This window comes from Eurytemora carolleeae, unplaced genomic scaffold (assembly GCF_000591075.1).
Source record: "Eurytemora carolleeae unplaced genomic scaffold, Eaff_2.0 scaffold154, whole genome shotgun sequence".
In the NCBI taxonomy this organism is placed as follows: domain Eukaryota; kingdom Metazoa; phylum Arthropoda; class Copepoda; order Calanoida; family Temoridae; genus Eurytemora; species Eurytemora carolleeae.
In genome coordinates, this window is record NW_019396344.1 from 116 (window position 1) to 13695 (window position 13580).

Sequence of the window (13580 nt, forward strand, 5' to 3'; positions counted from 1 at the left end):
TATGTTTTGTTTCCATTCCATATTTAGAAATCTTTCTTAGATTTTGGCGAGAGGTTCTGTGAATGTATAAGCTTTCATTTTGGTTTCTCAATACATTTTCCGGGCCCAGAAGCGCGCAGCAGGAAGAAATTTAAATAAATTTCCTGGGTAAAGCTATTATTCCGATGAATTTATGTGAACTGCAAATTATCCCTATTCACTAACCAAGGCTGGAAAAAACGGTTTATGTGAAGGTAAATCTGAAATCTTTCTAGATTTTCTTTAAAAACAGAAGTATGTTTGAAAATTTTCTCACATATATTTTTTCTTATACGCATTTTAATAAATACAGTGAGTAAGTTGTTCCTTACAGAACTTAACTATAATTAAAACCATGCTTATAAAAACATTGACAATGTCTAGTGCAGAAAACCCACAAAGAACTCCGATCCATCCTCCAAACTCTGCAGCAAACTCCCAGATTGTATAGATGTATTCACTCTTCAGATGCTGGACAGTTCGAGGTTTCTTGATTATTAAGTACTTCTCTTCACTCGAAGTGTTCTAAAAAAGAGAAGTATTATTGTATTATGAGAGTTATGCATGAAATTTTAAAACCCCTTTGACTTTGAAACATCGCAACACTCTGACCTCTCTTTGGTTTTACCTCATAAAACTCACTCATACTTATGTCAGTGTAGTCTTGGACAATTACACTTTAAAACTAGCTTAAGTGAAAAAGGGGTAATTGGCAAGGTTAGACATTTGCATGAGAGCACGAAAATTTTGGTTTTGATTATTCCAGCAAACACTTGTTCACCCATAGTACTTTTTAAAAAGACCATTAATGAACCTTTAATTAAGAATTGTACATGGAATAACCTCCCTTAGTACTAACACTAACTTGAGCATCAGGAAACATATTTAAGTTAACCTCCTTCGTTGATTTTATAATGTCAGAACATAATTTAAACAAATCTTATCAGAAGAAATTTCACTTTAAGAAAAGAAATGACATACCAATTTTATTGTTTGTAGAAGTTTATAGTCAAATATGCTTATTTTGCATGGGAGGGGGCAGGTGGATGGTTCATGATGGAAACTTGTGGATAATTCAAGAAATCTTTCTTTATGCGTTTGATTTTCCTGCAATACCCCTTCTCCGGATAAAATCTTTATAATTAATGGTTTATTTTTTAGAAGGAATCAAAAATATGTTGAATTTATGAGTTGAACTAAATATATTTTGTAAGACAAATTCAAATGCTAATCTTAGGGCAGTTGCCTGTAAAAGCTCAAAATATTTTTTATTTTTGGTATCTGTTATAAAAACTGCAGTGTTATACGTTTAATTGCAACCTTGTTACTATTAGATGTATTTTTAGTAAAAAATCAATTGATATTAAGAGGATTTTGTCCTGGTGTGTTAAATCCTGAATCAACTTTTTGAGATGGAAATTTAGAGCTTGTAGTGTTGCACTGTTGATAATCTGACCTAATAATTTGATCTTATAGTTTACATTAGAACACATGATTCTTCAATAAGGTGTTGAATTTCAGATTAAGAAATTATTTATCCACTTGAAATTCTAAATCATTTTGACAAAGATCTTCAGATCATTCTATAGACCTCAGAGTCAAAGACATTTTTGAACAGTAAGATTGACACAACAGAAGTTAAACAGTTTAACATATACTAGCCTTCTGCTATATAAAATACATCCAAAGGTAGCATTAAACTGGCCATATATATAATCCTCTCTGCATGAATCAAAGGATATTGAATTAGAGCAGTTTTTTTCAGACTCAATCAACTCTATCTGTTTAGCACTTAGTTGAATAACATTGTTATTCTCCATGGCAGATTCACTAAGCTCCAGTCGACTCTCACCCATGAGAAATTGTGTATCATGAATAATAATTCTGTTTAAAGTATTCGGTGAGAAACGGTGAATAATTTTAACATCCTGGTTAAAGCCAACTGTCCTGCACTGCAGTGGTTGGGTTGGACTAGCTTGCCAAATATACAAGTTAGTATTGTTGGAAGTTTCTTCATCGTGAAATTTGACCCAAGGTGTTTTTTCATCTTCTCGTTCATAAATTGAGTTTAATTGAAGCAGTCTTGTTGGACCTAATTCCGGAGAAAACCAAACAATCGAGCAAAATGTTATTGAGAAATTGATTGCAGATTCTTCTTTGTATTGGACATTACTCTCTGTCGGAAATCTTAGATATTTTAGAACTGAACACATTATCTGATAGGACATGGCCAAAGAGATTCCAAGTATAAGAAGAAGATGAGCCAATTTTCCCAATTTTAATCTGTGATGTTCTAATCTCTTGAGGATTATTTTTCCAAGTTCAAGAACACTTAAGTAAATTAAGGTTTTAAACATGGTATTGCTAATTGATAGCTTAAATAAAGTTTAATTGTAAGAATTTAAAACATTCAGGTTTTTGCCAAATAGTCAATTTTTATCATTCATCATTATTCACAAAAGTTTTGCACATTTATTTTGAAATAAGACACAAAAACTACCTAAATCCAAGAAGTAATCCAATCCAACCACCTATTTCAGCAACAAGAGAAATTATTCCATAAGAGTAATACACCTGTAAGTAAGATATTTAAGTAAACCTAATTTTAAATGAGAAATATATTTGATTAAAATGATTATAGACGTAGTGCCTATTTGGCCTATTCATTTTTTCTGGTTGTTATAATCCTTGACTGTAGTTGTACTTAAAAAAAACATTTCATTTGGATTTTGATTAAAAAAGTAATTTTCTAAATCAAGAAATGCTTGATTTTACAATATTTTTAAAATATTAATCTTTGTTAATTAAATAATCAACATTATTAACTTTAGCAAAGTTTTCTGACAAAAAATGTCTGTTTATTGCACAAATGTTGCGCTATTATCTCATTTTGATTTGATATTTGAGCCTGACTGTCATCCAAGATATAATAAAATGTCTTAAGAAAAAAGTTCTTAACTTTGTCTTTTTTTGCTTTAAAAATCCACTGTGCAATGATATCCTACAATGTATAACTTCCTTGGATTTTTAGGATGTGAGTGAATACATGATTTATTGATTTACAGCTTCGTTGTAAGGAAGAAAGTTTTTTTTTATAGTTAGTCTTATTATCAAAATATAGTAACCAGACAAAAAATTCTTTAATAATTGCAGTCTATATATATTTGTTAAATGTTTGTCAAATGTTATACCAATTTTTAACACAAAAATCTTGATTAATTCGATAAAAGTGTGTTAATTTGAAAAATGTTAAGTTCCTTTGCTTTTTGAATATATTTCTGTATGAAACCTACTGATGAAGTACAAATACAGTCTAGGAAAGTAATTAGTGGAACAAAATACCCGTGTCCAAAGAGGCACTGCCTCTCAAAAATTTCTAAATTTGAAATTTCACCTCTTTAACAACTGATATTCCAGGAAACTTAATGTTAACTTTAAAAGGCTGTGAGATGTTCAACATGGAATTATTACATTGTTGATTATTTATTTTGAAAATTGCAGCGTCTAGTTTCTTGGTTTTCATTCTAAAGATTGTGTGTAATCTTTTACTAGGCAATTTACAATTATAATACAGTTCTTCTTGTTCTAGTTTAGAGGACAATGTTTTAAACACAGACTCCTCCATATGTATGCTAGATTTTAGATATTCATCTAGTTTAAGAATTTTGAAAACATTTTTATCCTGGCTTTGTTCCACAATTTGATGTAAGATACAGTCATCATATGAATATTCTTCATTGTAACCATCGTTAAAGATATGATCTTGTTTTATGATTTCTAGTTGGAAAGAATATGATGATGATTCTACAAGACCTTCCTTTGCTGATTCTAAGAGACCTTCCTTCTCATTTCTAACAAAAACTTGGTTAGCTTTGCTTTAGAACTCAAAGATTAAATCAGTTTAGGATGTATTAATATGCTTATAACTTTGAAGATAGTGGTTCAAGGAAATTCATAATTGTACAACTTTGTCTATTACTAGTAGCAAAGGCGTTACTAAAATTGGCAAGGGTACAATTTTAAATGAATCAAAGACTAGAGCAACCAAAGGTTAAATTAGCCTATGAGAGTTAAGTTCAAATGGCACATGTAGGGCCAGATTGATTGTTTTCACTTTTCTGAAAAATGAATGATCATTTTGTTAACAATGTAGAAAACCAAAAAAAAACAAGATTTTTTTTTTAAATCAAAAAACAAATGAGTCACTTTTTAGTTTTTGTTTGTTGTTTCCTTAACAAAGGTAGGTCATTTTAAATTTTAAACAATCCTTCACAAACCCTTAATGACAATCCTTCATAATAGAGAACTTACAATTATTGACAACAGCCTTTCATTAACAAATCTGCCTTCGTAGAATAGATTTTAACAGAAATTATCAATCATTACCATATCCAATAACAAATAAATCCAGACTTATAGGAATGTCCTACTTTTACATTTTTCAAATTCAAGATGCCAGAAATGAAGCAGCTGGGTTTACTCTATATTGCATTTTGGGAAGGGAATTTCTTAAAAACTATAGTTTTTCAAGAAAACGATTATATTGTTTCGTTTTTCAAAATACAATTTTCAAGCTATATAGTATTTTGTTAATCAATCTGTCAAAAAAAAAGCCTTAAGGCCATGAACTAAAAACATTAAAAATTTGCTTACCTTAATATACGAACAGTATCTTTATTGATAAATGCAAATCCTTGTTTCTCAGGTCTTAGAAACTGTCCAGTAATATGCACATAAATAATCAAATCTTTCTTTAATTTAATTTCCATTGAATCAATATTTTTCCAATTTTGCAGATCCAGACTGTGACAGGATTCGATATAAGTTTTATATTTTGGTATATTGACAGAGAAAAGAAAAAACTTTGAATTAGAGTTTAATGAAGAATTGTACACTGAAACAGTCTCTCTTTCTGAAAGTCTAACAACTAACGATTCCATTTTTTCCTTTAAACTTGTTGTATCTTGCCAAAAGCCTGAATTATTTGCGATGTAATAAGTCTGAGGCCCCTGAAGTGTAACTGCATAAACATTTGTCAATGAGCAAAAGGATATACTGATATTCTGAATTTTTTCTTGAATATATACATTTGTAGTTTTCTCATTGCTTGACATCTTTTTTACACATTTACAAAAAATAAATGTTGCACATATGATACAAGAAAATTTCAAAATCACCCGGCTGCTTACAACTAAGAAATTCCATATCTTGTTTCTACAGGTTTTTGGCAACATTTGAGCTAGAAAATCATACACTCCTAACACTGAAACTCCCAAGAAAAGCCCAACCCAACCTCCTAGTTCAGCAATAAATGAGATGGTGGTGTAACTGTCATGCATTCTAGATACCAGTACTGTTCTGGGAATTGTCATATAGTAGCCGGGGATAACTGTCATCACTGGAACCTTGGAATTTACCAAGGACTGGAGCCAGTTTACTGGGTTTAGAGTTAGACCTACTTTAACCTGGCTACAAGGCTGTAAACAAAACTCTTGTTTATTTTTATATTTTTCTAAAACTTTTGCCATGCTTTTATTGGTTCCACATGTTTCAAATTTGTTAGATTTATTGTGGAAGTCAGATATTTGGCAATCATTATTTAATTGATTTAATGCTTCGCCTTCTAAACTAGAATCAAAGGATTTGAGGGTAATATCACATCCCATGTGAGGAGTAGGTATAAGATTGATAACCTCAATTTTAATGCTAATATCCACTATATGGTCAATGTCTGGTATATTTGTCAGCGCATTTCTCATGTGACTAAGAAATTGTCCTCTTTTGTAAACATACAATAGTACATCATCTGAAGTAGCATCAGTTAGGCTTAGTTCAAGCAAATATATATCATTGTATTCTAATTTAACATTTAACTCATTTATATTTCATCTTTCATTTAGTTTAATTGCTTATTGATTACCTTGGTTTTTGGCAGGAATGAGGCGCAATTTTGACATAGTTGGGATTTTTTTTATCCAAGTGTGACATAACAGTACAAAATTGTCAAGAAATGGATACAGTTTTCTCCTAATGAGATATTCTTAGTAACAATTGGACCGAATTTATTGAATACAGGTATTTGTATGGTGGTAGGCGATTATATAAATATAATGAAGACAACTTTTGATTTAAATCTGGGTCTATACCAGGCTTTTAACCTGAGTCTAAAACTAAAGAATTCGCGAATTTTAAGTTTGAGGTTAAAAGTTCTGTAAAATAATGAATAGCTACTTAAATATTAAACTTTCTCAATTTTAATCTGAACCAATCAGAGAAAAGGATTTACGGAGAATATTACATAACCATCGCTAATCAGCTGATTACGTAACCGAAAGCAAAACATATTTCGAGTTACAACCGTATTTTGGGTTTACATGCAAAAATATTTAACCTCACGGCTAAAGTTCAGGTTTAAATTAAGTCAGAAGTGGCATTTAACCATGAACTTAAAATTTAAGTCAAAACTTTTTGTTCTTTAGTTTTAGACTCAGTATGAATAAACAAAAAAAGGTTCAAACTGAAGATGTCAATTAAAAAACGATTAAACTTAAATGAAAAAGTTGTCTTCAGTATATTAATATAATGTTCTTAACCTCATTTGTGAATTTTGTTATCATCATGTAAAGATTGTTTTACAATGATTAGTGTATTTTAGGTGGTTTCAGCTTGAGTAGTACATACAATGATTTTGTTGATTTACTACTTTAATTCAATGATTTTCCCTTTTAAGAGGGGGAACATTATTTTTTAAGTATCCTTATATTCTGACTAGCCTGAAAAGTAAAATTTTTTTCTGAGCTTTTAGCTTTTGCTTTTAGCTTGTCAGAATTTATGTCAAAAAAAAAGTTTATTTTTCTGCAAGATATTGAGGCTAAAAATTGATAAGATTTTTATGCTTTAAAATGTTAAAAAAGCGGGGTTTAATTAAACTTTTTTTGAAGTTGGTTATTAGGATAGCAGAATAGTTTGAGAGTACAAGGTTGGAGAGAAATCTGTGCCTGGTCTAAATATACTGAGAAAATATCAATATCAGGATAACAATTATCAAACAAGTATTAAAATTGTTGACACATTTTTTTTAATGTAAAATACTGTGTTAGAAAATAGATGTTTTTTTGTTTAGATTAAATTTTTTTTACAACCCCTTTATAACCAATTCTCCAGGACTATATTTACCCTGTTATATATTTTGATTCTCTTTATTTATTAAAATGAATAAAAAAATTTAAAAAATAATTTTTCTTAACATGTTGTCAGCAGTTTTAATACTCTTTGTTAAATTGTTTAATCCACTATCTTTATAATGTCTCAAAAGCTTCTCTCAATCCCAACCTACTCTGAGCTAAAAGCAAAAAATCAAGACTCTGAAAAAAATAAAAAAATGTTACTTTTGAGGTGTGTAAGAAAAAAGATAAGGATTCCAAAAAATTATGTTCACCCTCTTACGAAGGAAAATCCTTGAATTAACGTAGTAAATCAACAAAATCGATGTATGTACTACATAAGCTGAAACCACACTACTACCATTAGTACCATGTCTAGAAAGATTTTAAAAAGACAGTTATTTGAAAGACCTTGCATGTCTCTGCACTAGAGAAATAGCTCCAATAAAGGCTTAAATTCAGCATTAAATTCTTAATGTTATTTAAATAATCGAAATCTAAGTTCTTTTCTATTCAGAAATTTTTAGATATTCATAAAATCGGGGCAGAGCTCTACTTCATTGGGAAATTAGTTGTTCAAATGTGCTATAAACGTTTATATGATTGAAATTAGATAGTTTCTTTAGACACACAACCTGAAATTAACATCGGTATCAGTATAATTGAATTCCTGGGTCCAAACATTACTGCCAACTGCCATCACATCCATTTGTTTTATCAGATCTGAAACCTTTGCCTTGAACTGTCTTCTACCTTCATCTGGTTTGTAGCAAACTTCATTAGTATGTTAAGCCATAAAGTATAGACTGCTTTATGCAATTTAGTACCATTTGATGTTCAGGCATATCTTTATGTATCAGTTCTCAGATAACAGTTAGAAATTATAACATCTTATGCAGAAAAGTCAGACAAGAATTAAATACAAAGATGTGCTTAAATATTGTGCTGCCGGTTGTCTAGGCCAGACAGTTCAGGATTTGAGTTAACTTCTGGACTTTGCAGGGAAGCTTAGGAGTTATACGTCTTAAAATTGGCTTTTGGATATTTACTACTTCATACTAAATTGCTGTCACAGAGCATATTGATATAACTGTACCTAACAGAGTCTCTGATCAAACCTTAGAACTGCTTGAAATACAGGACACTGGAGCAGAATAGTTTTAACATATATCCTAATATGGCTTCCTCTGAGAGTTGGTCATAGAATGATGTATTTACTGTGAAACAGCATTTTTAATTAAGAAGAATTTGATGAACACTATTTTTCCTCTTAGAATTGGTTACCGCTGAATTAAAAACACAATATTTCATTAATTGAAGATTTACTTTCCTTGATAAGAATTCAGGCTGTTTTCAAGATTAATGCTCTTACAGAGGGATAGCTCTAGATCAGGCACAGCTTCTTTAATGAAAAAGACAACGTATTTCTATAATAATTGCTTTAAAAGCTAATCAAGCTTTAACTAACATAATTACACATTACATAATAAAATTACACAATTCTTTTGTTGATGCAAAAAATAGTTGATGTTAAAAACTGATGGTTTTGAAAAGTTCTGCACCCCATACAATTTATCTATGGCCTATTTCTATGAGAATTTGAGAGGGAGGGGTCTTAGATTCTGTTTATAGATCTTTAAAAGATTCCCAGTTTTCTTTAAGGGTTCATACAAAGTGAACATGCAAGCTTACCATGTAGAGGGACTTCCTCGATTTGGTTTGTATTTGGTGTGCTCAAATACTTCAATGTGGTTATATAGCCTTGCCTCAAGCTGATTACAGTACATAGTCCAAAGAAGACAGCCTGGCCATTGTAATCATAGATTTTAATTTACAATTATATCTTCCAAGAATTTTAGATAAGATATTGAACTCAAGGTAGGATATATTGAACTCACGATAAGATATTTTAAACTCAAAAGAAGATATATTAAACTCAAGATAAGATATATTTAACTCAAGATAAGACACATTGAACACAAGATAAGATACATTGTACTTAAGATAAGATATTTTGAGCTTAAGATAAGATATATTTTATACAGGATAAGATATATTGTGCCAAGAATATATTGAACTTAGGATAAGATTTATTGAACTCAAGATAAGATATATTAAACTCAAGATAAGATATGTTGAACCCAAGAAAAGATAAATGAAACTAAAGATGAAATGTATTGAATTATATTAAGATAAGAGATATTTAACTCAAAATAAGAAATATTGAACTTGGGGTTAGATATATTCAACTAAAATTAGACATATTAAACTAAAGATAATATATATTAAACTTAAGATAATATATATTACATTCAAAATAAGATATATTAAACTGAATATAAGACATATTAAACTTAAAATAAGATATATTAGACTCAAGAAATGATATATTGAATACAAGATAAGAGATAATAAACTCAAAATAAGATATATAAAACTACAAATAAGACATATTAAACATTAAACTCAAAATATGATATATTAAACTCAAGATAAGACATATTAACTCAAAATAAGATATATTGATTTCAAGATAAGAAATATTAAACTAAGGATAAGATATATTGAACTCAGAATAAGATATATTAAACTCATGAAAAGATATGTAATAATCTAGGTCACGAGATTACTTGACTCTTAGTCTAATTCAGTCTCTCTGACTCTATATCTCTAGCCAAAACTCAAGGCTCTGTACACGTCCGTTTAAATCAACGATTCATACATTAATACTTTATTAATACAGGTAAATAGAACTGACCGGAATGGCCAGTCAGGGTCAACATGAACATAGATAAAATAGATAACGAAACATAGATAATAAAGATCGTACTAATCATGGTAGCATATATCATTACAGGTATATTAAACTCAAGATAAGATATATTGAACTCTGGATTAGATGTATTGAACTCAGGATAAGATATTAAACTCAAGATAAGATATACTGAAATAAGGATAAGATATTGAACTCAGGATAAGATATATTGAACTCAAGATGAGATATAAGGAACTCAAGATGAGATATATTCAACTCAAAATAAGATATATATTTAACTCAAGAGTATGCATATTACATACAGAATAGGATTGATTAAACTCAAAATAAGATATATTTTGAACTAAACCAAGGTTAATCCATATGTATACATAGTATCGTATAAGTTCATTGCTACCAGTTGGAGAAATAATGTCTAACAAATGCAACCTAAGAAATAAGAATAAAGCCAAACAATCCAGATTTAGTCCAAAGGAATAAGGAACCTTGAGTTATGAGTATGTTTGCAGCCTTAAATACATAACAGGGCAGGCGGAAAAGGGTATTGAACGGCCTTTCTCATCTGGAGATATCAAGTTGGTCCCATTTAAAGAGCGGTTTAAAAGGCAACTATAGGGTATAGATCGATGCTGGAGAAAGAAGTGAAACGACAATTTTCTTGCCAGTAAAGAACACAGATCGTCGGCCATCTTATTCCCATGGTTCCCCAAGACTCACCACTTAGAATGAATCATTTGATCAGAAGAGTTGAATAGAAATATATTCGCCCAAGGCGAATGTCGTGTATGCTTAGATCAACTTTAGTTAGTCCAACACTAATAGTTTGTATCGTTAAAATGTAAATGCAACCATGCTTCATTATTCCACTCAATCTTGGCTTTTCCTTCTGAATTCTTTTCAAGTCTTTATACTCAAGATAAGATATAAGAACCTCAAGATATATATTAAACTCAAGATATATTGAACTCAAAATAATATGTATTGAACTCAAGATAAGAAATATTGAACTCAAGATAATATGTATTGAACTCAAGATAAGATATATTTTATACAAGATAAGATATATTGAACTCAAGATAAGAAATATTGAACTCAAGATAGTATGTATTGAACTCAAGATAAGATATATTTTATACAAGATAAGATATATTGAACTCAAGATAATATGTATTGAACTCAAGATAAGATATATTGAACACAAGAAAAGATATATTGAACTCAAGATAATATGTATTGAACACAAGATAATATGTATTGAACACAAGATAAGATATATTGATCACAAGATAATATGTATTGAACACAAGATAATATGTATTGAACACAAGATAATATGTATTGAACACAAGATAATATGTATTGAACACAAGATAATATGTATTAAACACAAAATAATATGTATTGAACACAAGATAATATATATTAAACACAAGATAATATATATTAAACACAAGATAATATGTATTGAACACAAGATAATATGTATTGAAAACAAGATAATATATATTAAAAACAAGATAATATGTATTGAACACAAGATAATATGTATTGATCACAAGATAAAATATATTGAAATCAAGATAAAATGGTCGGCGTTCATGTCAATACATCGAGAACGACTTTCTATCTAAGATTTGATTTCTAACAATCGGTCAAGTCTGACCGCGTCAACCTTGTTGCACCGGCTAGTCCTATTGAGTGTCTTATTTATTTACCCACTATCCGGGCGATACAGTACAAACTGGGACCGAAAAGGTTGACCCGGATCGGAATTTCAAATGTACTACCGCTGTCCGTGGCTGTTAAACTCAAAATATTATATTTTTGACTCAAGATAAGATATATAGAACTCAAGATTTGTTTTTTTTTTGTATTTTATTAGAAGATGAAATATGATTATGATTATGATTAAATTCCTTAAGAAAATTATATTTTTGCACCTTTGCCACCATCTTCCTCCGTATTTGCATGGTTTTTCCAAACTGATACAGTGCTCAATTTTTTTTAGAAGAAGAAAAAAAAATATTTTATTTTTTTAATATTAGTAAAAAATGTTTTAGTTTAAGTTTTTATATACACATAGAATACATTCTATGAAGTTAAAAACAACTTTTTTGACGGGTGCAGACCAAATTAGTGAATAAATTCATATTTAACAAACAACCTCATTAGTACAAGTAGAAGTACTTTATGCAGAATAAAAATGTTCCCTAATTGACAAGTAAACTTTGAAAATTAAAAATTGTATTTTATTTTGTTTTTTTGCAACTTCAGTTGACAACTTTTAAACTTTTGGAAACAAACTAGAAAACTTTTGAATTGAGATTTTCTCAAAACATAAGCTGATCTTTTTCAATCTAAGTTGAACACATTTGAAAATGACTGATTTAAGCTACATAATTAATTTTTTTAATTGAGGAGTTTGTATAATTAGCTAATTTCTTATTGGTCCAGTCTCAGAGAATAAACCAATGAGAGATGGGTTCATGGTAGTTAAATTAAACCTCATCATTTGGTGATATTCAAATTTCACCATGGTTCGGTGTCTATCTATATAATTGATCGTTGAATAAAATTAAGCCAAGTGATAAAAATTACTTTGTATTCATAGAGCCCTAATCGCCCCTTTAGTTTTAAGTAAAACTCTTTGGTTTAATATTTGAAGAAAAAATATTCTTATGACATTTTGCTGATTTTGCTGATTTTGCTGAATTTATTCAAGAATTTTCAAACTTTAGAAAAATCAAAATTCTATTGTCTTTCACATCCCCTGGGGGGTGATGCTTTCCTGAGGATTAACCTTAAAATTTAACGTATTTTTAATCAAAGTTCCTTCTTTCTGAAAAGTTTTTGAGACTTATTAAAGTTTTGAATTTCTAACAGTTCCGTTTTGTTTCATACTTGGACGCAAAACTGGAAGGTTAACGAGGTCATAACGTTATAACAGTAACTTTGTATAGATTTCAACTTTAACTTAAAGGGATAGACCGGCTATGTAAGGTTGTTGAACTTAGTACGCAGTATTGTGGACACATTCTTTAGGATTCATTTAAGAAATATGAAACTTTTTAAAGATCTGTGAATCCTGAGTTTGAGCGTAAAGTCTACGTTCAAAATCGTACTTTTGGGTGGATACGTTTACAAGATTGTTTTTTATTATTAAATAACGACGACAAAAAAATTAAACAAAATTCTACAGTAAACTAATTAGTTGTTAAGGAACATGTTGAGAAAATAAAAATTAATCTTATCATCGAAAATAAGTAATTTTATTCAATCATTAGTTTCTATAATCTCTGATTATTCACAAATATTTTCTGCAGATTTTCTGGAATTTTTATAAAAGGGCGACATTTGAAGAATTTGTAGAAATCTTCTCACAAATTCAGAGAAAATAAGAAATTCAATGTAATGATGAAAACGAAATAATTGATTCTAACATTGATTTATTGACAAAGTTATTTTTACGAAATATGTTCCTAAACATCTAACTATAATTTACTGATATAATTTTTACTTTATTTTTCGTCGTCATTATTTAATAGTTTAAAAAAAACCAATTTTGAAAACGTGCCCAACGAAATCCATGATTTTGAACTTTGACTATGCACTCAAACTCGGTA

General features: G+C 29.4%; 1 protein-coding gene across 1 annotated transcript; it reads right to left on the minus strand.

The window, feature by feature from the left end:
* Nucleotides 1-284: 284 nt before the first annotated feature.
* Nucleotides 285-11936, minus strand: LOC111701348 (uncharacterized). The gene is made up of 10 exons (XM_023472597.1): nucleotides 11874-11936; nucleotides 8874-8985; nucleotides 8512-8583; nucleotides 7817-7940; nucleotides 5939-6045; nucleotides 4672-5824; nucleotides 3413-3869; nucleotides 2519-2592; nucleotides 1000-2349; nucleotides 285-543 (listed from the first exon to the last, which is right to left on the minus strand). Exons 1-9 carry the CDS (start codon nucleotides 11925-11927, stop codon nucleotides 1617-1619), a joined length of 2886 nt encoding a protein of 961 aa, XP_023328365.1. The 5' UTR covers nucleotides 11928-11936; the 3' UTR covers nucleotides 285-543; nucleotides 1000-1616.
* Between the last annotated feature and the right edge of the window lie 1644 nt (nucleotides 11937-13580).

Coding starts and splice junctions, on each gene's coding strand:
- LOC111701348 (XM_023472597.1), bottom strand. CDS start 11,927: ATGCAAATACGGAGGAAGATGGTGGCAAAGGTGCAAAAATATAATTTT. Junction 5,825..5,938: donor CATTCCTGCCAAAAACCAAG/GTAATCAATAAG, acceptor ATGCTACTTCAG/ATGATGTACTATTGTATGTT. Junction 2,593..3,412: donor GAATATCAGTTGTTAAAGAG/GTGAAATTTCAA, acceptor TCTTACTTACAG/GTGTATTACTCTTATGGAAT.